Genomic DNA, 26,697 nt, shown 5'->3' on the forward strand with positions numbered 1-26,697 from the left:
ATCTTGAAGAAAGCCCCACGAGTATGCACATTTAATTCCTGAACAATAAAATAAAAACAGTAAATCATGTGGTCATGACAGCAAGTTAAACCAAATGGAAGCACAAGGCTGATTCGGAAAGATCGCGGTCTAGGACTAGATAAAGCATCCAAATAGCAAGTAAAAACGGAAGCATAAAACCGCTAATAAAATGGTTTCGGCAAAATTAATGAATCCAATACATACTGCCTACTTATTCTAAGCCACACGTCAAATCACAGCTGAAGTAGAAGTTTAACAACGGGACTAATTCCTGATATCACCAAATTTAAGGGACAAAATAACCGTGCCTGAACTGCGTTGACCCAAATCCAACATTTGTTGAGGCAACCAAAAAAAAAACAAAAAAAACCGGCGGCAGCCTAAAAGTAGTTCAAAGAATGCCTAGTATAGCATTTTCAAATATTTGTTCGAGGCAAGGGTTTCAACCATCATTGCATTATCATTAAGTTTCATGTTGCGATCAAAATCATTCAAATGGATCTTGCAATGGTAATGCCATCTGTACTGCTGATTAGATGCCAGCAATCCGTTGCACATTCTATCGCTGCAGTAAATTGATAACCACAAGGTGAGTTTTATAAATTTAAAAAAAAGTGACATTAAAAAGTGACATTAAAGTACCACCCACACCAATATGGCAGTATTTTCGCTGTTGTCATTCATACTAGAGTAACAGACATTTCCTGCAGCACAAACCCTTTGGCTGCCAGTTTATAGTAAACACAAGGAGATGGACAGAGTGCTGAAACGTTTCAAACCCTCACCCCAAGTCTCAAATCTGGGTTGAATCCATCATCATTCTTTAGCTGACTTTGCCTCCCAAGTTCAGGCACCACTATAATGTAATGTATAAGGTTTATTGTATAGTTCATTGAAACCATAACAAATAAGCATAAAATCTCTAAAATAAAATACAAATCATGTAAGACTCAAGTGTTGTAATCACATTATTCCATCCTTTAAATAACCTATACAGTACCCTTATTAAAATACAAATAGCCTCATTTTAACCGAGTCAAACAAGTCAGCTCCATCACCTCCATCAACCAGATTAGCATAATCTCATGAACACTAAATCCCATATACTATATAATGTAATCCTAAAATAGTCAGCTGTATGTATACCAGGCTAGATTATTATTTTATGGGCTCAATACAAATCTTTGCAAAGCAGCAGTTAGAGATGTGAATGTGGTTGCAAAGACTACCTTTGGTGATAGGTTTATACCAATGAGTTTTGCTCTATGTGCAAGACACATTGTTGCACCCCAGGCATTATTAATAGACTGAGTAGGGTAAAAATGGCTCGCTCTATCCTTATTAAGTGCAGGGGTTGTCTTGTCCTTACAGAGCGGGGTCTCACACTACCTGAGCCAGGTCCAGTAAGAGGTGAGGTCTTTTCCCCGGGCACACTGGGTGAGTACTTGAAATATCTTAAATATTTCTGAACAGATTACCATTTCTAATAGACCTTTTGTACCTAATAGGGGTCCAATTGTTTTTTGTTGTTATAGATCACACCAGGTGCTAAGGAGGAATTAAAACAGCTGTAGGAGAAATATATCCTTTACTGTTGCTAATTCACTTTTGTGTGTTTTTTATAATTTTTTCACACGGTTTATCACTATAATGGCAGTAGCATCCTCCTAGAACAGAGGCCCTGATGAAAGCCTTTGGTCCCTCTCCACGATCGGCTGAAACATGTTGGCCCTCTCGCAGCTATTTGTTTAAACTGCGATTATGTTGTTGCACTGTTCTTGTTTTTAGATTGGAAGGGGATTACGCCCAATAAATATTTTTTGTTAAGCTCCCTATCCTATTTTAACCATCACACTCATCTTTATATTTTCTGCACTGCACTTTCCCATCTGATCAGCATCATTTGGTCTAACCTGGTGATTGTAGGTCATTACCCCATGCCAACGATGGGGGTATGATGTTTGTCTCAATGATCAAGAGACACAATACCCTGGCAGGATTACCAAATGAGAATATTGATCCATACAAGTCTTTGATGGGAATCCTTAATGAGGTTGATCAGCAATTACTGGTGGCCCATTTTTTGGTGATCTGGTCTGTTGTTCGTAATTGTTAGCCACTTTATCTTGATTTACTTTATTAGACATGAAGGTAGTTTGAAAGATATTCAGAATAGGTTTCTGATCTAGACCTCCAAGTTTTGTCTGTTTACGTTGTTCCTCTAGGGGGATAGAACTTAGACTGGTCTTAAAATGTCCCTCTAGCCCTCCAATACAGTTTTGTTATTTATATATCAATTAAATAATGCCATAGCCTTTACTTGAGGGCAGGTGGGACAATTCAATCTAAAGGACGAGATATGAGTAGCCTCCAAAACATGCCTTACCTTAGGAGCTACCAATACTTTTTGCGAGCCATGCCTCCCAGCATTCCGCCTAAGAAGGATTAAACCTCAAAACCAACACCCATCCATCCTAAACGTCCACTGACTCCCAGCTCAGCTCGTACATACACATCTGCAAAGTGACTTAGATAAACACGGACGTTATTTCGGAGGCACTGCTCTTGCACTAGTATTCAAGTGATTGGTTTAAAATATTCACAAATTTAGCACATCTCCCCAGCCCACCAGGAGAGCTGCAGTTAAACGTCAGACGTAAAAGTCAGACGTCTGTGCGCAAGAGCCAACGCCCTCTGCCAGAAAAATAGGTTTTAGCAGTAGTCTCCTTTGTTGATCGAAGGCCAGCCAACAGCATAACAAATAAAAACATGATTCCTGATAATTGTTGCATAGCCTACACAAAGTCACCCCGCCACCTGCCCAACGCAGGTTAAAATCTCTTATTGGCAAAGCAAGCACTCATATATAGGATTTGGTCCAGAGTATTTGCGTTAATGAGATCCAAGAAATCACTTTGTGACTTCCCAACAGGATAGGAATCCGCCAGGTGCTGAGCCCATCCTTGACTCAGACTTTATATCCTGTTCCCAGGAGGACTCCTTAATTTGCTTATTAATGGTGGCCTTCCATGCCCGATAAGGGATGGCTCCAACCCCAAAAGCAGACCTCGATCTTGAGAAACAATCGCCTCATTAAGTTGGCTGGACCAAGGATTACCCAATTTTCCATAGATACATTGCAAATAATTTAAGGAATGCTTGGGGTCCCTTCTAAACCGGATCTAATATTTTAACAAGGAAGCCTTACAATCTATTGAGTTATTAACCCCATCTCAAGTCTCAGTCTGGAGCATCAGACGTGTTGAAGTGGACTGAATATTTTATATGCTCCAATGTGGAATAGCTCTAGCGCATTGTCCAATGCTCCTCGATAGGCAAAATGCCTGTACTGCAAAGCTGGGAATAAGGTTGCCTTTATAACTCTTAAAATAAGTGAAGCGCTACTTTATAAATGATTCAGCTGGCCAATTCCATAAGTAATGGCAGCCACTTTCTTAGTATCTTTAACTAGGGCTGCAGCAGAACCAGATTCATTAAACCACACACCCAGATATGTATAATGCCTTGCAGTAGTAATGGTCTGGCCTCCCGACTGCCAGGTTGCCAACTTTTTCCTACTGTAACTCCCGAATATCAGGACTTTGATTTGGACTGATTAACCAATAAATGGTTTGCCTTATTATACCTTCCCAAAGCGTTTAAAGCCCTTTGCAACGATGACTTGGTATGATCCTTGACCATAATTTCATCTGCGTATTTGTAATCGAAGAGAACTTAGACCAGGGGGACCAAGCTACAGCCCTCCAGAGCCTCCCCTAGATCTGCTGTGTACAAATTAAACATGGATGACAGCACACAACCCTGTTTTAACCCTCGGGTCGTTTTTACTTAGTTACTGTTGCACTCGTTTTTACTCGAACCCATGTCTCTGTATATAAAGTTATATGCTGGCTCCTAAAAAGTTCGATGGTATACCCCAGCTCGCAAACTTTCTCCATAAAATGGCCCCATCCACCCTATCAAACGCAGAATTATAATCTATAATGCAGCACAGGAGCGGCAGTCCGTTCTTCAGAATAGCATTATGCCCAAGGACAAATAAAGCTTGTATATAGTCTACAGTTGGAGCACCAGCCCTGAACCCAGTTTGAAAAAATTGCAATATTCCCTCCTCTGCCACCCAAGATTCAAATTGTTCTAGTAAAATTCGGGCATAGACTTCAGCTTCAATATCCAATAAGGCAACCAATCTATAGTTTGCGGCTGCATGCGGATCTCCGTTCACATATAGGGCATTAAATTGCTCATCTCCAACCATCCGGTATATCAGCGCTTAAAAAGCAGTGGTTATAAAGCGCTGACAACACTACTGCCCAAACTTTATGCGCCTCCTTGAAAAGGGCAGTTGGAAGCCATTTCGGGCCCAGGGCTCCATTGGCTTTCAGCTTTACTAATACTTTTCCCACCTTTCACCCATCTGTTAGTTTGCGTTTAGTCCCCTGGGTCTCTTCCTCGAGCTGGCCCCGTCCTGCTTTCACAAATGCTTGAAGATGCTGGCTTAGTTCTACTACCCCTGTCTTTTCTTTAAAGTAAAGTTGGAAAAGAAGGCCCACTAACCCCGGTTAGGTTATCCGTCTGTACCACATAGAACTCAACAATGTGCCATACCCAGGATGATCCAGAGACCCAGTTTTCCATGCTCATGTTCCCATTTTTTAATTTAATGTGGGCCCAAAATCTCCCTTGGTTGGAGTCCTTGAATAGCTCGAAGATTGTGACCCAATGCTGATCCTTTCGTTCCTTCTGAATCCCCCAAACAAGTAGGTGATGGTTTTGAGGGATTACCTCTGAACAAACCGTGCTTTATGTAGCGTTTATCTAGATACAATGAAAGCCTTGCAAAAACTGCCTGACTTTACTGGGGCGTGCCCCCACCCCTTTGTGGAAACTTGTAATATTTTGCATAAGCAACCGTCATTTTGGCTGTAGCTACCATTTAGTTTCCATCGTCCTCTGCCATTAGTCTTTTCACCCTGCTTGTGTCATCTATTTTAGTTGACCTCTTGACATGGCTCAGCAATGTAAGTGCTGGGGGATTTGTAGCTGCCTATGCACCTGATCTTAGAGGCCATCTATTGATAGTTTACTGCGGCCATGAGCATCCCTGCTCCCCCTCCCTTTTTGCTTACCAAGTGGTCATCCATCTGCCCTTGTTTGCAAATAGCGGTTTTAACTTGCTCTTTTCATCTCTGTCCATATGCCTACATTGCAACAAAACTGTATACAAGGACGATGGTTTGTGAGTTCATTGTACCTCCTCCCACGATAAGAGTGTTGTGGATGTGGTACCACTCCTGAGTGATTAATAAACATGTTATTTTACTTCAGCTCCAGTGCCGATCTCTTGTTTGTCTTTGGACCCGTGGACCAGAAGGTGACCTGCACCAGTGTGCTCACTTTTGGGTACATTTCCACACGTTAGGACTATTGTCTCCGCCCTCCTGCTTTAATGAGCTTTCGTCAGTTCACCATAAGCCTTCCCCACTCCTGTAGAAAGCCCTCTAAATAGTTTGTATTTATATTAGCCACCAGATCTTGTAGCCTAGTTATAACATGGAATTTGGTATGCAGTAACCCATTTGATTTTTCTAACCAGCTTCTCCTTCCACTCCGGAAGAATTAACTACATTAATGGATTTATCAGCTGGATTCAAGGCTAGACTCAATGTGCTTCTTAAAGGATTTTGGTCAGTTTCTGCTCTAATTATAATTAAGTGATTTAAGCGTGCAGCCAAGCTGTGGATAAAAAGGTGTAATCGATAGATACATTTTTACAAGTTGGCGGAAGTATCATCTTTCTTTCTGAGATCATATTCTGTCTGAGCGGATACTAACTTGTGTCAGTCATTTCCTTAAAACCACTATAGACTTTCACCCAACCCCCTAATGTTAAAGTCATCACTAATAATAAATTTACAAGTCGGGTATTAAAAAAAAAAATGTCTTCGAGGCATTCGAGAAACTGCTTTACCAAGACGGTCCTGGCCTTCATAGAAACATTCAGATAGCAATTAACTACCAAAGGGCGACTAAAGTGGCTTAGCCGCGATGCAGCAGTGAATATCGAATAGTAGCCTGATAGAATGGTAGGCTACATAGCCCGAGTTTCTTGAAGGCGTGGAATGTCATCCGTACCCAAATACTGGCACCGTTGCTTGCTTCCCATCAATGTTTTGAGCCATGCAACATTCCATGAGATTATAGTTAATGCAGGGTTTGACATAGTCGACTGTTTTGGGAAGCGTGGATTAGCTAGAGCCTTCAGCTGCAGTATCCCATTTAGTCGACGGGTGCTCATCAGGACTGATGAATAAGGTCCGGAGACTGTTGCCCTCCATGCTGCCTCCTGCCCGGTGTACTCTTTTGTGCTAAATTTCACCTCAGGTTATGCAAGCAAACTCCCATTAGTGATCATGTGAACTCCACTGGTTCCCAGTTACTACTTGCGCCTGATAGGCCCATAAGAAATCTGTGGGTTAACTGTCCTGTGGTCGGGTTTAATAAACATACGGGTAATTTGGCGGGGTAGATTTCACAAGCTCGATCCCCCCAATCCGCAAAGGTTTCTTTTTCACCCTACACTGCATCTCAGAGGTCCACTCCTCCATGCAGTGCACGAGGCTTCTCCTGTGCCAATTGTCCCAGCCGAGACAAATTTTACCCATAACAAATCATCTGATTAATGTGGTTCAGGGTTGGAACATGGGCACACAGTTTATGCAGGTTCCCCTGATTTAGCGTATCCTGGGGGCCCCTTGGGCAAAACATGGGAATAAAGCCCAATTCAAGGGGATCACAAGCGGTCGCCCAAGTGGATAGGTCTAGTCTCTCCTCGTTTAGTCGATGTGGTGTCCTCAGTCTCAGCCCTACTCTATTCCAGTTGACTCTTGCCCGCTGGGTTAGGGCTGGTTTTTGATGGCAAGATCCTCAAGTTCCACTTCGGATCACCACCTCCTGCCTCCCAAACCTTTGAGTTATACAATCCACGGGTACTTTGTGGGGGTCTGATGGGATTCTCATCTGGGGTGTCCCGGAATCTGGCCTACCATACAGCCCCGATAATCCAAGTGAAATAGATCTGCCTGCTGTACACACAGAGGGGGACTTCCTTTAAAAAAACTTGGCGCATAGGTTTACCCCCCCCCCCCCACCAAGATGCTAGAGTCTCTATGCCCTTTACAGTCTGGATAACCTCTTGTTGGCTCCCCATAGTTTTTACCTTTGCAGCCCATGTTGGAATCTACCTTCCCTGAGAACAAGCCAGAGATCTGGTCCGCCTGTTTGTATGAACCAGTGCCACCTAACCCATTTGGTGGACACAAGGGTTTTGATAACTCCTGCTGGTCCTAAGCCGTATTTCTCTACTCATATTTAAAATAATTTAGTAGGGATTGTGAACGCTTAACTTGTATCCTGGTAAATTAAATCCACCTTTGAATTCCTAATGCCCTTCACCAGTGATCTCAATATTTCTGGGCGAGTACGGAGCTTGTCTATAATGGGGGATGGAGAGGGGGGACCAAACAAGGGTTTCGCACAACTAGAGCTCTTAGCTTCATGTCCAATAGAGTTAATTTGCTCTCTATTTCTGTCAGGTGAGTTGCAACTTCGGACGCGAATGTGGACTGGTTGGTGAATTGAAACTGTTGCCAAGTTTCCGCGCTCCATCCATCATCTCCTTGGGTTTGCTTTGCCAGTTTAAAGTACCATTGTATGAATATGCAAAAGTCACTTAGGAAAGATTTGCATCCTTATGTCGAAGTTGTACAAACTTGAATAATGCAAAGTCTTTACTATTATGGTGAGCTCTGAAGAATTGCAACAAGCAGCGAGCTCAGACTATTGACAGGTTGTAGTGTAAAAACATGTACATGTTTGAAAAGTTTAACAATTTGGGCCTACATTATAAAGGTCCCAGAACGCATAAACAACTGAATCAAACAAAGAATTGAAACTGTTCTCAAATAAAATATGCACACAAATTGCAGCTAGGAAAAAAAATGCAGTTCTTGCTTCCATAAGTTTTTGAGAGTGCACAAACTAAGGACATTCAAAAGTAAGAACTATTGCTTCCTGACTAATTGCAGCCTTTGCATGTAAATTTAGAGCAATAAGGTATCAGAGCAGTGTTAGAATTCAAAACCCTGACACAATACAAGATAATGAAAGATTATCTAGGCCTGGGCTTAGTTCTGCTACATGGAACTCAGTGAAGTGACCAAAACTCTGTCACGCTATGGAGAGTTTCGCAAGTGGCAGAGTACATTTGGGCAAACAGTTTGCGTGGATTTTCAGCACCAGGTGTTTGTTCCGCTCCGCGAACGAGCCGCACCATGTGCAGTGCAAGAGGGCGATGTTTTTCTGCTGATCAAGTAGAATTTCTACTCGATTGGCAGCTCTCAACACTACCTGAATGTTTCTCAACCCAAGCAGTCGCGACCACTCGCTTTTAGATATACGACCGCCAATGCGGAGAAATCTTGCCATGGGGTTCTGAAAATTCTGGATTCGTGTAATCGTTCTGGACTCGAGAATTAAAACTTAGTCGAAACATGACGAATTTGGTATCAAAAGACCGAGAATGACGAGCACACCATGTACAAGCATTTTCAGCGTATTCGAGTGACGATTTCTCCTCGAAATAGTCATTATCGTTCAGAACCCTTGGCTTCCATTTTATATACGGCAGCCATCTTATGTGTTGCCCTTTACATAGGCCTTAATCCAGCTGAATTCAATTCCACAAAGACACGTACTCCTTAATCGACTTTCCTATGACCTGTGCAAGTTGGAACCATTGCCCCAGGCCGAACTCGTTAGGTAAGTTCCCCTTCCAGTGGCCAAACAAGATAGCATCAAGGCTCCACAAGCCATAAAACCATTTCAGCGCGCACACCTGCCATCTCGCTCACATCTGTCTCTACTCTTTTGCTTCACTTACTTTATGGTGGGGAGGTGCCTGTTTTATTGGGGGTCTACCGATATCTGATGAAATGTTGGGCCTCGCCGGGTGATTTGTTGTGGGCAGTACGACGTGAAATATGTACATGTCATCATGACTCTGCTTTTCCTTTGTAACCAAGACCTGTAAATGATATATTGCAAATTCGAAGAATGTTTGCCTGAAGCTGAATATTCTGTATAAAGAGAGAAGCCTGACTTTGTTAATTCGAGCAGTCTCCTGAGAATATACTTCCCCGTGTGTTGTACTTCTAGGACACTTGTTACCTTGGTTGCAGCCAATAAAATCGATCCTTGACTTCACCTAGAGTCTGAGTTTCTGTGGTCTAAATATGGAAGGACTCGAGGTCTCTAGGTGTACCCTGACACCGCTGGGATCTACCGGTTCTGTGCCGGTTCTCAAAAACCCAGTACCTCAGCTGGCGCCCAACGTTTGGGGCGTTTCCAGTGGTACCAGCCCAGCCAGAGGTTCGTGAGGAGCTTCGTGTGAAAATTTCGGAGGACGGCCAACCACCTCATCTACCCCTGCATGTTGACGTGGTCCGAAGGTCTTTGCTGCGAGGTTCCCCGCTTCCCGATGGCTACGAAGGACTGCTGCCCTGGCTATCGCCCTGATTTGGACCCTTGAAGTTTGGTAGAGCGAAACACTAAGACGAGTCTTCTGGTGACATCATCGATATCTCAGTTAAGTATAAGTGGAGCGTCTCCCAGTCCTTAGTTGGTCTTAGTCTTGGGTATCCTTTGGGATAATTGATGGTACTTGCAAGCACCAAAACCGAAGGATTCGTGTATTCACGAGAAATATCGTAATCGATAATCCTTTGAAGTTTGGAACTAGACTAGAGAGCGAAGATGCCTAATCTTAGACTTGGAAATTTGTTTTGTCTTGGTTGTAATAGGGACTCCCGATTGGAGGACTCATGTCCGGTTCCTCCGGTTGGAACTCCCACTTACGAGTCATATGTCAAACACGGAGTAGGCCCCATCACATACAATGAAGTATGGATCAAATACACCAGAAAAGATGGTTTTAAAATGGCCCCAATATGGTAGCTTTGATACCGAAATCTTAGATAACCTTGAAGTTAAACTGTTCAAAAAGAAAGCCCGGCCGGCGATGTTCGACTCTTTCCGCCTATGGCGTAAAGAAGCCAAACAAAAGGAAATCAAATTAGCTAAGAAAAATAAGAGAGAAGGGGGACTTTCAGTAATGCAAGCTGCTATGCAGTTTAAAGACAATGAAGAAGAACAGATGAGTGAGCAGTTGCACAGGCAACGTAAAATGGCAATGGATAAATGCTATCCAGTTTTGCAGTCTCTTCAGCAAGAGGCAGCAAAAGAGCGTGAAAAAGATCCATTAATGTCGCATTTATTAAGTTCGCCACCCCCCTATGCGCAAAATGCCACCGCACCCCCACAACCTTTAGTTGTGCAACCTGTGCCTCCTGTTCCTCCGCAGCACCCACCAGCTGTTCTTCAGCTGACTCCTGTCCCTACGGTGCAGCCTCCTCCAGGCCCACCGACCACATCTGCTCCACCTGTGCTTTCTACAATTTTGCCTACTATAATTTCTACTTCTCCTGATGCCTCCTCGGCTATTGTCTCTGCCCCTGCCTTATCTCACCCTGTTTTTCCACCCGTTCTTCCTTCAGTTTCACCTTCCATTCGGCAGAAAATGGCCAGCACTGTCACTAACCTTTTCTCACCTCTTTTCGGGTCGCCTACTACGACCCCTAACATGGGACGCAGACAGTTGCGAAGTCGACTGCCTGACTATCAAGAGAGACTCACTGAATCGTTTAGCACGGAAATGGGTTATGGACACTGTAAAATATGATGTAGAGTCGGTCATGGAAGTCTTCCATCAATGGGAAGCACCGACGCAGAGATATGTTTTCGAACAGATGTGTGTTTTCCTTTGTGAGGATTTGGAAGACAATGATCTGGAATGCAACCCGCAAGAGTTGTCGTGTACGGTTTAAATTGGAGAAGGCATGATTGTAGGTCCCGATGTCGAGAAAGCGGTTGACATGTTATCATATCGGAGTAAGGGGAGCAGTTCTGGGTCACAATCTGAGCCTGGTGCATCTAGTAGGAAAAAGGCGCGACAATACCCGATGAGAGAAGTTCCCCCACAATGGAGGGAGGGTGACACGACTGTTGAACCACCTATTCTGCCACACTTTCAGCGTGTATGGGTACATGTCCCATGGAAGTGAGCTGAAGTTTTAGCCCTTAAACAGACATTACCTGATCCGCGTAAAAATCCTGCAGGGTATTACAAAGAGTTGTCACAGACTGCTGGATCATGCATAATGAATTTAGCCGATATCGATATGCTATTTGGGAATGTTGTTCCACAGCCTTTATGGGGTAAAATTCGTCATACAGATCATGATCTGGAGTTAGGGGACTCATGGGCTAATATTGCCGCTGCAGATGCCCGACAAGTTGGTGGTGCTAAGCCTGAACCTTTGATAGCAGAACTCCCTGGTAGAATAGTGGATTACATGAAGACGATAATGCCTGCAATACGTGTGAATTGGGATAAGTTGTCTGCATGCAAGCAGAAGAAAGAAGAAACTGTCTCAGATTTCTTCACCAGGTTTGAAGAAACATTGGTCGACCACAGCGGTCAAGATATGACCACAGAAGGTGGTCAGAGATTGTTTGTTGATAAATTCGTGCACAATCTGCTTCCAGAATTGTGTAAAAAGTTAAAGGATTCAGAAAGTTCTTGGGCAGTCTCCTCTTCAGCCCAGATATTGGCTACTGCACAATATTACGAAAATAGAGACAAGGACGAGAAAGATCGAGCAGAAAAGAAAACTAAGGAGCTGAAAACGAAGGTTTTGCTACAGCAAGCATATCCGCCACGTGGTGGTGGTGGTCAAAATAATAATGGTCAGAATAATTATCAGAATAATTTTCAGCAGCCTCAACAGTATCAGAGGAACTCGCAAAGAGTAGAGTATACTCAACCCCGTGTACGTGTAGGCCCCAATCAGTGTTCGTATTGCAAGGAAGGTCATTTCAAGTATAATTGTCCTATTTTGCTACAGCGTGCAAATGGTGCTTCTGGTGTAAGAGGTCGTGGTGTTCAGCAAGCGACTAGAGGTAGAGGACGTGGGAACGTCCCCCAGAACACACGTCCCCTTCCACCCCAAAATTCTATGAATAAATTCGATCAGCAGAATAGTGCATCTGATAGGACAGCTCAATACTACGTTGATTATTACACAGAAGATGAGCATTGGGACGGTAATGATTGCTAGGACAGCCATAGACAAAGAGAGGGAGTTGTTTCAGTTCCAGTAGATCAGAGTGGACCATACGTTGAGGTGATTACATCAGGTGTGTCAGAGCCTTTTCTGTTGGATACTGGTGCTACAAAGTTCTATTATGCACTCCAAACTCCCTGGTGCACCTTTGTCTGGCGAAATGAACGTTTCTGTAGGTTTTTCTGGCGCCCCAGTTAGAAATCCGATTTCTGACCCTTTGTCTCTTTCTGTTGGTCCTTGCGAATTCGAAGCACCCCTTATTCTGACAACAGGTAGTGGCGAAAACTTGCTAGGATTGGATTTGTTAAAAAGATTGTATGCGACTTTGTACTGTTCTCCTTCAGGAGTACAACTTACTTTAGGTAAGAAAGTGGTTTCTCCCATGTATCTGTCAAGGGATAAACTTCCAGCAGAATTGTCGTTTCTTCCAGAGATCCTTTGGGCAGCTGGTCCTAATGATGTGGGTCTTTTAGAAATTCCACCATATGTTGTAACATTAAAAGCCAATGTTCAAATGCCACGAATTCCCCAATATAGGATATCTAGTGAGGGTGAAAAAGCTTTGCTAGCGATAGTTTACGAATTGATTGAAAAGGATGTGATTGAAGAAACACAAGGCAACGTTTGCAATAGTCCTGTTCTGCCTGTTTTAAAACAAACTGATCCTTCTCAGCCACCTGTGTACAGATTCGTGATTGACCTTAGAGGTGAATAAAATAGTTGTGCCACAAATCCCAGTTGTCCCCGACATTACCACATTATTGACTATGATTCCAGCTTCTGCCTCTTGGTTTTCGGTGATTGACCTGAAGAATGCTTTCTTCAGCATCCCGATTGCTGAGGAGAGCAGGGATATTTTTTCCTTCAGTTTAGGAGGTCGCAGCTTCCGCTTTAAACACGCTCCTCAGGGCTACTGTGAAAGTCCATCAATATACAGTCAAGCTCTAAAAACACAGCTTTATATGATTGTTTTACCAAGAGGTGCTACCCTTGTGCAGTATGTAGATGATTTGCTCATTGCTGCAGATACTGAGGAAATTTGTAAAACGGCCACACTGTCATTATTGCGTCATCTGTGTGAATTACATCACAAGGTGTCAATTTCCAAACTGCAATATTGCTGACAAGAAGTGACCTACCTAGGTCACCTCTTATCGAAGGAGGGAAGGAAACTGACCCCAGAAAGAATTCAGGCAATAGCGAAATTGAGTGTGCCACGAACACAGAGAGAAGTGCATGCTTTCTTGGGCATTACATCGTACTGTAGACAGTGGATTCCGAATTTTTCATTATTAGCCAAACCCTTGGTGGCATGAACGTGTAAAAATACACCGAATCCCATTCCTTGGTCTGAAGAGTGTCATAAAAGTTCTCGAATTGCGCACAGCATTATGTACGGCTCCTGTGTTGGGTACCCCCAACTACAGTAAGCCTTTCACATTGTATGTCCACGAGAAGGAGGGCTGTGCACTGTCTGTGTTGACTCAGTTGTTTGGAGGTAGGTAGCGTCCATGTGCCTATTTTTCGTCGACTTTGGATCTGGTAGCTAAAGCATTACCAAGTTGTTTAAGAGCCGCAGCAGCTGTTTCTATTCGACAGTCTGCTGGTCTGGTAATGAATAATACACTAGTCGTGATGGTCCCACATGCAGTAGACACGTTGTTAAATAGAACTAAGACCCAGCACTCAACTAGTGCTCGGTTGTCAAGTTACGAATTGACACTGTTAGCAAGTCATGTGCACATAAAAAGGTGCAGTACCTTAAACCTAGCTACGTTGTTGCCAATTGTAGAGGAATCAGATGCTTCAGAACAGCACGATTGTTTTCTCAGAACAGAGGAAGAGACGAAAGGGAGAGTAGATCTATCCGACACTCCTCTTGCTGAATGTTATGGTACATTATGGGTGGATGGTTCATGCTTCAAGCTCCCGAATGGTAACGCGACTGCAGCGTATGCTGTCACGACTTTGCACACAATTGTTGAAACTGCACGAGTGCCACATGGTTCAGCTCAGGCAGCAGAATTAATTGCACTTACAAGAGCATGTGTGTTGTCGAAAGGAATGAAAGTGACTGTCTATACCGACAGTCAGTACGCATTTGGAGTGGCTCACAGTTTGACGATTGTGGATAGAACGTGGGTTCCTGACTTCGCATGGAGCTAAGATTCAGCATGGTCAGTTGGTGAATGAGCTTCTTGAATCACTGACCTTGCCTCTGCAAATGGTGATTGTGAAATGTAGTGCTCACAATAAGGTGACTGATGATGTTGGTCGTGGAAATGCATTTGCTGATGAGATCGCGAAAGAAACGGCAAAGAATGTAATGAGCCGAATGTATGTTGCAGGCCCTGCAAGTTGGACTGGTGACGTTGGAATGTGTGAAGACACAATAGAGAGTGTGAAGTCCATCCAAGCTGAGGCCACAGAGAAAGAGTTGAGCACGTGGAGAGAAAGTACGGGTAGAATGGATGCAAATGGTTGCTGGATTGAATTATCAGAGCATCAGAGATGGTTGTTACCCGATGCATATGTGCTTGCAGTGGTTACAATGGCTCATGGAATGGCTCATATCAGCGTGAAAGGGATTTGCGAGTGGTTGGCCCCAGTATGGAAGAATTCAGGGATTCCCAAGTGTGCAGAGAATGTTGTCAAGAATTGCATGGTATGTCTGAAGCACAATCCTGGTAGGGGAACCCCAACTCCAGCTGGTCATTTTGCACCTCCTACGTATCCGTTCGAGGTTTTGCAGCTAGATTTCATCCACATGGAGAGGTGCAACAACTTAAAATACGTACTCGTTGTTTGTGCCTTCTCAAGATGGGTGGAAGCCTATCCCCTAAAAGATAACAATGCCTTGTCCACAGCAAAAGCCCTTGTGAAAGAGTACTTCCCCAGGTTTGGAATGCCTAGAATGGTCTGGTCTGATAATGGAAGAGAATTTGTGGGTCGTGTGATGAAGAGAGTGTGTGAAGGGCTAGGTATTCGGCAGAAGTTTCACGCTGCAAATCACCCCCAATCAGCTGGATTAGTAGAATGTTACAATGGCACTTTAAAACTTAAACTGGCCAAAATCCAAGCGAGCACAGGTCTTAAATGGCCTGACGCTCTACCCTTAGCACTCCTGTCCACTAGAATGACTGTGCATTCACGAGTGAAACTTAGTCCATATGAGATAGTTTTTGGCCGGCCAGCCAACATATGGGGAGTGCCTAGACCCACAAAATTTAGTGAGCTTGAACACCCTGTTTTACTTGATTATCTGTATGAATTGACGGCTAAATTGCGTGTTTTGCATCAACAGGTTAACGACACCCTGCCTCCGGTCTCTGAGACTCCGGGATATCAGATAGACCCTGGATCCTGGGTCTTGGTCAGGAAGTTCCAAAGAACTAAGAACGACCAGCCCAGGTGGACCGGACCTCACCTCGTCCTTCTTTCCACAAGATCAGCCGTTCGGGTGGAGGGGAAGGCCAACTGGGTCCACGGGATCCATTGTAAGAAAATCCCTTTTCCTCTGCCAGTGTGTCCAGAAGGACCAGTGGGTCCAGAAGGGTGTCGCTGACCCAGAACCTGATACCGTGCCACATGCCGTCCCTTTTAATGATTTGCCTGTAAAAAGAACTGACTCTGAACGAGAAAGTGAGAACATTTCGCACAAAGCCGTGCCACCATCCAAGCGATTGAACACTACAGAGCCTGACCTATTGTTCCAGGATCAGACAATACCTGGAAGACAACGATATAATTTGAGACCAAGAAAAACGAACTAATAAAACAATTTCTTTTGCAATTTGAGAACAAGATCCATGGACTAATAAATAGATATTTATTTTTCCTCCCAAGTACTATTTTTGAAAGTGCAGCTCTCCCATCTAAGAAACTTGCTTATTTTTGTTTTTCAAACCACCATCCGGGTTCCGCTGCTAGGGCCGCGATTGATTAAAGTCTTTGGGGTGCAGCTGACGACGTTAGGTCTGTAGTTCTGGTTGGTCCAAGGGAGTTGCCCTAGACTGACAGAAGCATCCCTTAGCAGAGGCAACCTCCCACCGCGGGCAGCGCATTAGAGAGGATGGAGTTTCCCGATGTGGAGAGACCTGCCAAACGAATGAACTTAAAGCGCAGATTATGTAACGTGATGACAAAGAAAAGTTTTATAATATTGTGTATTTTTATGCTATTCAGTATCATGATATTTTTAATAAGTTATGTTTTATTTTATTTTCGTGTAACATTTGCACCCACTGCATCACCCATATCTCCTCCTACTGTTTCCTTTCATTCTTTCCACCCTCTGCCTGACCATGAATCCAATAGGAGATTGGAGTTCATTAATAACCCCTTTGTTCAGTTGTTACACCAACACCAACTTGTGATGAACACAACTAACTGTTGGGTGTGCGGTCTTATGCCTCACACAACGGATAAAGGTATCCCTTATCTGGTCCTGCCATTCAGTTGCAATGGTTCTGTATGGGCATATAGGACAAGGTTCATATATGCACACGAACTCTACCCCCTACGTTCTGTAACAGACAATCCTAGAAAAAGTGCTCTAGTCAAGGGTATAGTAGACATGATCAAGGAAGGTATTTCTTATGAGACTATCCCGAGAGATGAGACACTAGTCTACATAGGATGGAACATGACTGGATATGGAGCTACTCTGAGTGAGAAACAGCAAGCTAAGAGATCTTCCCCGATTTGGATTGTACCCCATCAGGGTCATCTGTGTCTGCAAGGTAATGGCACGAATCCCAGGGCTCAGTTAGGGAAGAGTGTCTGTACTGAAACATATGTTTTTGGATCTCAGACTTCCCCAGCGTTTTTAGCAGCTAAGGGTACCTATTTCACCTGCCACGATAGAGCCTATACATGGTTGCCCCCTGACTTTTCGGGCTCATGTTTTGTTTCCTTCCTGTTGCCTCCCACCTACACAGCAGCGGCAGACTACCACAGGACAAGGATAGTTAGAGGTGTTTTGAGTGAAGAAGACACTGCAGGTCAAGAATTTGGGGACTTTGCAAAGGGTTTTCTGCCGTTCTGGGGATCCATGGCTAACAGCAGGAACATAAGGCAATTGACAAGGGTAGTTGAGTCCACCGTGATAGAAACTACTGGTGCCCTTAGTAACCCGACTGCTGAGCTCCAGTCGGATCGTCTTATGACCCTTCAGAACAGGGTCGCATTAGATGTCATACTTGCAGACCGAGGTGGGGTATGCAGATTGATCCAATCTAGCTGCTGTATCTTCATCCCTGATAACGCTCCAACGGTGTACCAGGCCATCTCCAAACTACATAAGATTTCCGAATCTATTCATGTGGATAAAGGAGATTGGTCGTTAATGGGATGGTTCTGGGAACTGATATCCGCCTGGGGATGGAAAATTCTAATGGTCATTGGGATGGTCTTAGCCATTCTTTTCCTGTTCTGTCTGTGCATACAGTGTGCTCCTGCAATATGTGGCCTCTGTGTTACATCATGTGTAAGGAAGCCTGTGTCAAGAGACGAACTAAGTACTAGAATGATGTTACAGCAACATCTCAATGACTTTAGGAATATAGATCTGGACTCAGATTAACATGAGGATAGATTAATTGCCTATGTAAGGGCAAAAGGAGGGTTTGTGGTTCTGAAAATTCTGGATTCGTGTAATCGTTCTGGACTTGAGAATTAAAACTTCGTCGAAACATGACGAATTTGGTATCAAAAGACCGAGAATGACGAGCACACCATGTACAAGCATTTTCAGCGTATTCGAGTGACGATTTCTCCTCGAAATAGTCATTATCGTTCTGAACCCTTGGCTTCCATTTTATATACGGCAGCCATCTTATGTGTTGCCCTTTACATAGGCCTTAATCCAGCTGAATTCAATTCCACAAAGACACGTACTCCTTAATCGACTTTCCTATGACCTGTGCAAGTTGGAACCATTGCACCAGGCCGAACTCGTTAGGTCAGTTCCCCTTCCAGTGGCCGAACAAGATAGCATCAAGGCTCCACAAGCCATAAAACCATTTCAGCGCGCACACCTGCTGTATCTCGCTCACATCTGTCTCTACTCTTTTGCTTCACTTACTTTATGGTGGGGAGGTGCCTGTTTTATTGGGGGTCCACCGATATCTGATGAAATGTTGGGCCTCGCCGGGTGATTTGTTGTGGGCAGCACGACGTGAAATATGTACATGTCATCATGACTCCTTTGTAACCAAGACCTGTAAATGATATATTGCAAATTCGAAGAATGTTTGCCTGAAGCTGAATATTCTGTATAAAGAGAGAAGCCTGACTTTGTCAATTCGAGCAGTCTCCTGAGAATATACTTCCCCGTGTGTTGTACTTCTAGGACACTTGTTACCTTGGTTGCAGCCAATAAAATCGATCCTTGACTTCACCTAGAAGACTGAGTTTCTGTGGTCTAAATCAGGAAGGACTCGAGGTCTCTGGGTGTACCCTGACACCGCTGGGTTACCGGTTCTGTGCCGGTTCTCAAAAACCCAGTACCTCAGCCAGGAGGTGGATTCATCGCTAGCCAACTTGACCTTGGCGAGCGAGGAAACATTTTTTTTTTCAGAACTCCATGTGCTCTGCGGAGCGCGGAAAACTCCAGTAAGAGAGGAGTTCACCACACAGGCCTACTATCATCAGATCTCAGATATGACCACAGTCAACTCAATACATGGCACTGAAAGGTACCAGTGATTTTTTATTTTTAAGCAGTTCAAGTAGATTTCTGAAGTAGCCCACCCCTTGAATAAGTAAGTTTTATTAAAAAAAGCCCCTGTACATATGACTTGGGGGGGGGGGGGGGGGGCACTTACTGAACACTGCATGCTACATTGGCATAAGTGTCATATGAACTGACAAGCTAAATATGCTGCAGTTTGGTGCCCAGCCAGATTTTTGACCTACTCCAGAGATTTTCAACCAGATTTCACTTGCAGAAAACGTGTGCAGGAGCAAAACAAGAAACCTTGAGAAAGCCAATATTTTTTTACTACTGGCTTTGCCAATGTTTTGTGGATTCTGTTCAGCAGCAAAGAAAAACTAGCTTGATGACTTGTATGCAAGTACGCATCATTGGCCCAATTTGAGCCCACCCTGATAACATATGCATGCGTAACCACACATTCTTGCAAACAGCATTTTGTTTACTTTTTTTTAATTTACCATTCCACAACATTTAAAAAATAAAATTTGGATTGTGAAATCGTACATCAGGTGGTGGTGGCACTGATTTGCTCCTGTTGTTGTGGACTATCAAATCAAATCTTTCTTCTTTATAACAAAAAAATTATAACAGGCCTGGCAAGCAACCATTCAAGTAGGCAGCAAGAAAAAAATAGAGCAAAAAAGCCAATGAAGGAAGCAATAAACAAGCTGGGACAGGGAGAGTGACAGGGGAGTGTGTAAGGGGGTCAGATATTTGAGGGGTGAAGGCATGTACAAGGGCGAGAAGACACTTTCACTGCCATGAAGTGCTGAGCGATAAAGAAAAAGCCTGTTGCCTGAATATGAGCAATGGAAGGATACAGGTTACCCAAGCAAAAGGATGGTAAATAAGCTCTGATCCAGGGAAGAGAAACACAAATAGTGAAGGAAAAAAAATTCAACTGAATAAGAAGAAAAGTACTCAAAAATTCAAGCAATGGTTAAGAACTGGGCTAGTAAAATAACATCTAAAGGTTTGGTATGGTGCACACAAAGTCTTTCAACAGCAAACAGCTAAAAGGACTGTGTAAGCGAGGCCTAAAAAAAGGAATGGGTTATGGGTGGGCAACAAGCAGCAAGGGTGCAATAGCCAACACCAACAAAAGCTAGGGGAACTGATCATTTATTGCATTGGCAGCTCAGGCCCTGTTTAGCTGGGCAGGTCAAGGAAACCGACTCAGTCACCTAACAGAGGCTTTTATCCCAAGCACATGCAAACTCTAAAAATGGAGATACACGCAAAGGAACTGGGTCGAAATGTGCAGAGAAACCAGACTTTACACAAAGAGTGATGAAAGGTGTGAGGAAAAAAATCTGCCGAAATTGGCTTGTACAAGTTGGCATGAAGACATTTATGGTGTTAAGTTTTACCCTCCGATTGACATTAACCCTAGAATCGCCTCTAGCCACAGCTTGCAGACACTAAAGACCATGACACGACAAGTGGCAATCCAAGGAGCTTACAGCATACAATGACTACTTGCACACTTCAGGGTTGAACTTACCTCTTTCCCTTTGGTCGTATCTCCTTCAGCCCACTCCACCGAAACAGAAGATTTGGTCCCGTTTACCGTCATTATGTTTGCATTATGGATCACTCCTACAGAGGGAGAGACACTGCAGTTAATTTACAAGAAAACGGTAAATCATGGTTTTTATTTCAAGGAACAAACCAAACTATTCTGGCCATGGAAGAGCTACATAGACTAGCTAAATAAACATATGGCCTCACAAACCAACAGGCTCTTCTAAATGTAAGGAAAATAAGCCTCAACCTAGGCTTTAGTTCTCAAATAGATCATATGGCTCGTATTTCATTATCAGCCACTATGCAGACAAGCGTGCATCCATTTGCTAGCAGCAGGTGCATTATGAGAAAAAAGTAATGTGGTAGTATATTAGGCAAGCAGGGAAAGGCATCAACTTCCTTTTAACATACACAACTTGCACAATAATGAATGCACCAATTAAGTAGGTTCCTTCCACAATGATTAGCAAAGCTACCCACGAACAATGTTTCAAATTTGCAACAAGTGGTGCTTAAACAACTGCCATCAATATCTCAGCACAGTATAGCAAAGAAAAACCTGAGGGGATGTAGTTTGGCTCATAAATGCAATCAACTGGTTTACATTGCTGAACAAGAGTTCTTTTTTGACAACTATTCACAAACAGCAACAAGAAAATAAGAGTTAGCAAAGACAAATTACCTAGGTTTCATTTTTTGTTGTAAACTACACCCAATGTTGGGTAGCAAACGTCAGCAGCAGGATGAGCAGGAGACGCTGGTCGTGCTGAAAAGCAGCAGTGGCCCAATGACTAGATGAAAATGTGTGGGCTCACAAGGAGTAGCTTGAGGTTAGATGGGCTGATCCAAAGACGCACACCTAAATTCGTGCAAAATGTACTTTTTTGCAGATCCCACAAGACTTGAGCAATTTTGAGGCGAGGATGTCCTCATGCAAAGTGAGGAACCAGTGAGGTAGCCATCTTGAACTTAGGCTTACACAACCATCTGAAAAGTGGATACCAGACTGAAAGACATACCTAAAAGGCAGTATGTTTATTCTAATCTAATTCAGTATGAATGAAATTTGACAAGGTGTCCAGCAATAAACAATGGTTCCTAAATTGAAGACAAGGAGAGGGTTCAGTGGAAAGGTAGAAGGCTACACCTGAACAGCCAAGAGAGACTGCAAGACAAATGCCTGTGTGCTTTTCCAAGGTGTCCAGCAATGAACAATGGTTCCTAAATTGAAGATAAGGAGAGGGTTCAGTGGAAAAGGGAGAAGGTGTGTGTGTGTGGGGGGGGGGAGGGGGGGGTAGATACCAATATATGTTCACAGAATTTCACTGAAAAAACGTCTTGGCCAGACATAAAATGCAAGGCAAGTTTAAAGGCCATCTAGCATCTTGAGTGACTTTTTAGCCAAACTGCCCTGCAAAAAGTAAGGTTTTGAATGTGCAAAAAGAACCAGAAGCTCACTCCACGTGATACTCCTACATTTGTTTAAACAGGCTGGCTGCTATTATAAATGGGAGGCAGGGCCTTCCCCCCAATCAGTTTCATGCTGAGATTTTTTTTTTTTTTTAATTGTAAGCTGAAGTCATAAGAACCCAGATATTCTCAATAGGTCTACAAAAGTGGTAGATGCTTTGGACTAAAATGAAGTGTTCCCTTTGGGGGGGTAAAGTGCTGTAAACCTGCAAACACAACCGGATCAAAGCAGTCGAGCCTAAAAAGTCAAATTGTTTAAGAACAAGGAATTTAGATCGATGTGCCAAAGATCTGTATTCTCTTTTCCGTGCGAAGAGAAATTATTGCTTTCAAAGACTGCAGCAGACCCTTTTGGCTATACAGCATTCATATTAAAGTGGAGTTGTCCATTACCTTCCATCCTCTGCCAAGAGCAACGTAGTTAATCAAATATCAATGCAATGTTCTCCTGGATAGGGATTTATATTCTAGCTGCAGATGCCATTTGCCATGAAGGAGGGGTATGCAAGGAGAACAGGCCAAGGTTTGTAAGGTACAGCAGCAGGCACTAGGCGTGATATACAAAGAACAATAACTATGCCTGCAAGTCTAAGGTTTCAAAATAAGAACAAGCCAGCACAGCATGAAGGTTCAGAAAGTGGTTACTATGGTGCTTAGGATCAGATGGCTTTGAGAATCACTCAAACATGCGTAAGGCGTAGACCAATACGTGCTAACAATAGACTATATGAGAAGGACTGAACAGAATGAGGTGCAGCAGTCACAATAAAAGTAACAGGGCACAAGAGATGGGCAAATTGAAATCTCAATACATTGGCTAACTAGCAGTAAGCATTCCTGCAGGTCAGTGGTGCTCACTGTAGGATAAATATGTGTACAATCTTCTGACAAAATGAGCAGAATGAGCTTGTGTAGCTTAAAAATTGGGGTGTGGCAAGCAGCCGACTAAGATGGCCTCACACTGAACAAGCTCTCCTAGCTGTCCACGAATTCCCCACAATAACCATTCATCTGTAGGTCCTTCCTTTGTCCGCTGGAGACTTCTGTACTTTTTTTTTAACATACTTTATTAATGACCTGTATATCAAATCCGATGCAAAGAATACTACAAATAGACAGTCGTTTTGTACTTCCAATAGATACAACATATGTTTCATGAATCTCCCCTACTTTTTCCTCATTATTTAACAGGAAACGGAGAATAAACGGTATCAGTAGACAACGTGAGTAGCAAATCATTGCAGTTATGGCAGATAAATGCACAGCATAAAGTAGTTAAATTTCCAGTTAACGTTAACAGGTTCAACCATGTCCCCACCCTCTCTAACCCACCCAACCCTCTCTCCCGGTCAGTCGGTGTCTTCATTGTCCATTGTAATCTAAAGGGGGATGCTAGCAGTGCAGTACTGGGGGGTCCGCAGTGATCATGGAATACGGTGTATAGGTCTTACTCCTGAAACCTATTATGAAAGTCGTGTATTGACGGTCTTATGGGTTGAAGTTCCCCGTGGGGGTAGTAAGTCAAGTGATTCAAACTCACGTAGCATGATCTCCCATCCATTGAAATGGGTTGTTTTCGGAGCCCCCTCTCTTCTTCCCTCCGAAGGGCTGCACCTTCGGCCTTTCCCCATTGAATCAGGTCATCTTGCCAGCTGGATATCGCTGGGCATCTAGGGGATATCCACCTCATGGTGAGGGCTCTTATTGCTAATATGAGGGCCAAGTCTATAAACCTCAGTCGTACCTTCTGGACTTTCGAGCGTCTACGGAGGCCCATGAGGCTGGTCAGGGCGTCATCCGATACAGGGATTTGTGTGACTTCGCTCAGGGATTGACTAACTCCCTCCCAGTAGCCACGGAGGAGAGGGCAAGACCACAGCATAGGGAGGAAGTCCGCCTCACCCCCTTTACAGCAGGGGTAGCAATGTGAAGCGTCTGGGAACATTCAGTGAATCTGCTTTGGGGTGAGATACGACCTATGAACGATCATAGTCTGAATGAACTTTAGTTTGGCATTACTGGAAACTTTTTGGGTGTTCTAGCATGCTCTGCCATGCTTTATTTATATGGTCTTAGCCCTGCCCCCGGGTTTTCTCATCCAGTCCCAACTACGTCCCTCAGGCAGAGGAGGCGGACTGGCCATCCTGCACAGGGCTCACTTCTCTTGCAGAATCAGCGATGCACACATCATGGACTCAGAGAGCTGCCATTTTACCATCCAGCTGGCCCCGACAACCTCACTGGCAGGCCTCATGGTGTATCGCCCCCCGGGCACTTTGGCCCCTTTGCTAGCGCCCTACTAGAATCAATATCAGCACTGGCCCATTCTACACCTAACTTCACTGTGCTAGGGAACCTTAATATCCACTTTGATGACCCCCTAGACACAGGGGCTGCCGACCTGATTCTAGACCTGGCTGCCTATGGTCTCCAACTGGTCAACTCTGGAGCCACCCACATCAAGGGCCACCTGCTAGACCCAGTTTTTACTAATGTTCACACCCTCCAGGCCAAAGCTTCTTGCCCCCTCCCCTGGACGGACCACTTTTTGGTCCCGCTTTTTTGGCCAGGAGAATTCAGGAAGCCCCATAAGCCTGTCACCTATACCCGGGACAGGGCATGGTCCAGACTCTCAACAGAGGACTGGGCCAGAGCCCTGGAATCAACGACCCCGGCTCCCTCAGAGGATCCTGTCATAGCGGACAGCAATTTCAGGAAGTGGATCTCCAACTCTCTCGATTCTATCCTCCCTATAAAAACCCGCGAAGATAAAAACGGAAAGACAGGGTCAGCCCAGAACTCAGAACCCTCCGCAAGGAATGTAAAAAAGCGGAGCGACTGGAGAAAGGACTGGCTCCATTCTAGTAAGGACGCCTACCGAAGGTCGGTGAGAGCATATAAATCTGCTCTGAAACTTACTAAAGCTTCTTACTACGACGAGAGGATAAAAAATGCCACCAACTCGGCGAGAGAATCCTATCTCATTGCCAAAGAGCTCCTAAAAATACCACAACCCCCCTCACCTAACAGGACCCTTCCGGACAGGAGCAATGAACTTGCAAACTACATTGACTCCAAAATCTCCCACATCCTAGCCTCACTCCCGCAGCCTAGCCAGCTAACCTACAGGGACAACGCTTCGCCTGACACCCGTCCAGGAGACACCTCTCACCCACAGCTGACCGCTTTTAGAGCGGTTTCACTGGACGAGGTTGGAAAGACTCTGGCCAAGGTGAAAAGCGGCTCCACGTGTGACCCTGCCCCTATGAGATTCCTGAAAGTAGTTGCCCTTGCGATCGTGTCCCCTATCAGGGAGCTGATCAACACCTCGCTGTCCCAAGGCTCCGTCCCTCCCAGCTGGAAGGGGGCGGTAGTTAAAGCCCTTCTTAAAAAAAAACCAATTGGACCCCACCGATCTGGCCAACTACAGACCGATCTCGCTCCTCCCGGGCATCAGCAAAATGGCCGAAAAACTGGTCAACGTCCAGCTGTCCCAGTTCCTGGAATCTAATAACCTGCTGCGTCGGTCCCAAACTGGGTTCCGTCCTGGCCAAGGCACGGACACTGCCCTCCTCGCAGTCATCGAGGAGGCAAGGTGCATTCTAGATTCAGGGGGGTCAGTGGCAGTGATCCTCCTGGACCTTAGTGCAGCCTTTGACACGGTGAACCACCGTGTCTTGCTCCACCGGCTGGCCAGGGCGGGACTCGGGGGCACCGCGTTGGCCTGGATAGAGTCATTTCGGTCGGGCCGTTCGTTCCAGGTCAGGGATGGCAACTCCCGCTCTGATTCCCTGCCTCTGACTAGTGGGGTGCCCCAGGGGTCCTCACTTAGTCCCACCCTGTTTAACGCCTATATGGCCCCTTTAGAGGACATAGTTGCCCCCTTCTGCATCAAGATTGTGAGTTATGCGGACGACAAGCAACTGGTCGTCTCGCTCTCACATCTTGACCACTGCCCAGACAATCTCTTGCACTGCCTCCAGGAAATCCACCTCTGGATGTGAGAGTCCTCACTCAAACTCAACGGGTCTAAAACTGAAGTCATGCTGATGGGTAAGAAATGGTCAGCAATTCCATCATCTGTTTGGCCCGCTGCTATGGGTGAGGTGCCCGCCCCGAAGAAGGAAATCAAGAGTCTGGGGGTCTGGCTCGAACCAGACCTGTCCATGAAAACCCAGGCAACCAAAACAGCGGGAACCTGCTTCGGACTCATGCGATCAGTCCGTAAGATCCTTCCGCTGCTCCCTCCTCCATCTAGGAAACTCCTGGTTCAAGGACTGATCCTTGCACGACTGGACTACAGCAATGCCGTCTATTTTGGAGCCCCCGAAACTACCCTGGCCAAGCTACAACGTACCCAAAATGCGGCTGCCCGGATGCTGATGAGTCTTCCCTCTAGAGCCTCTGCCAGACCAGCACTTAAGGCTCTCCACTGGCTTCCAGTGCGAGAGAGGATAGAGTTTAAGGCAATGTGCATCGCCCACAAACTCTTCAACGGTCAAGGCCCCTCCATCCTGAGAGACATGGTCACCCCGTACAAAGCCTCGAGATCCCTGCGCTCGGACAATGAGCGTCTGGCTAATGTCCCTAAATTCAGGAGGGTTCGCACTGGAGGTCGGCGCTTTTCAGTAAAAGCATCCTCTAGCTGGAATTCGCTCCCCCGCTGTCTGCGACTGGAACCCTGCAACTTACGCTTCC

At 44.7% G+C, this 26,697-nt stretch overlaps 1 protein-coding gene across 2 annotated transcripts in view; it reads right to left on the minus strand.

The window, feature by feature from the left end:
• Nucleotides 1-26,697, minus strand: part of KIF2C (kinesin family member 2C) — a 1,469,089-nt gene that overhangs the window by 1,316,476 nt on the left and 125,916 nt on the right. For both annotated transcript variants that reach the window (XM_078671750.1, XM_078671748.1), the window contains exon 2: nucleotides 20,507-20,601. In XM_078671750.1, the coding sequence (XP_078527876.1) occupies nucleotides 20,507-20,601 (95 nt within the window). The remainder of the gene's footprint in view (nucleotides 1-20,506; nucleotides 20,602-26,697) is intronic.

Source organism: Lissotriton helveticus, chromosome 1_2 (assembly GCF_964261635.1).
Source record: "Lissotriton helveticus chromosome 1_2, aLisHel1.1, whole genome shotgun sequence".
NCBI classification, from domain to species: domain Eukaryota; kingdom Metazoa; phylum Chordata; class Amphibia; order Caudata; family Salamandridae; genus Lissotriton; species Lissotriton helveticus.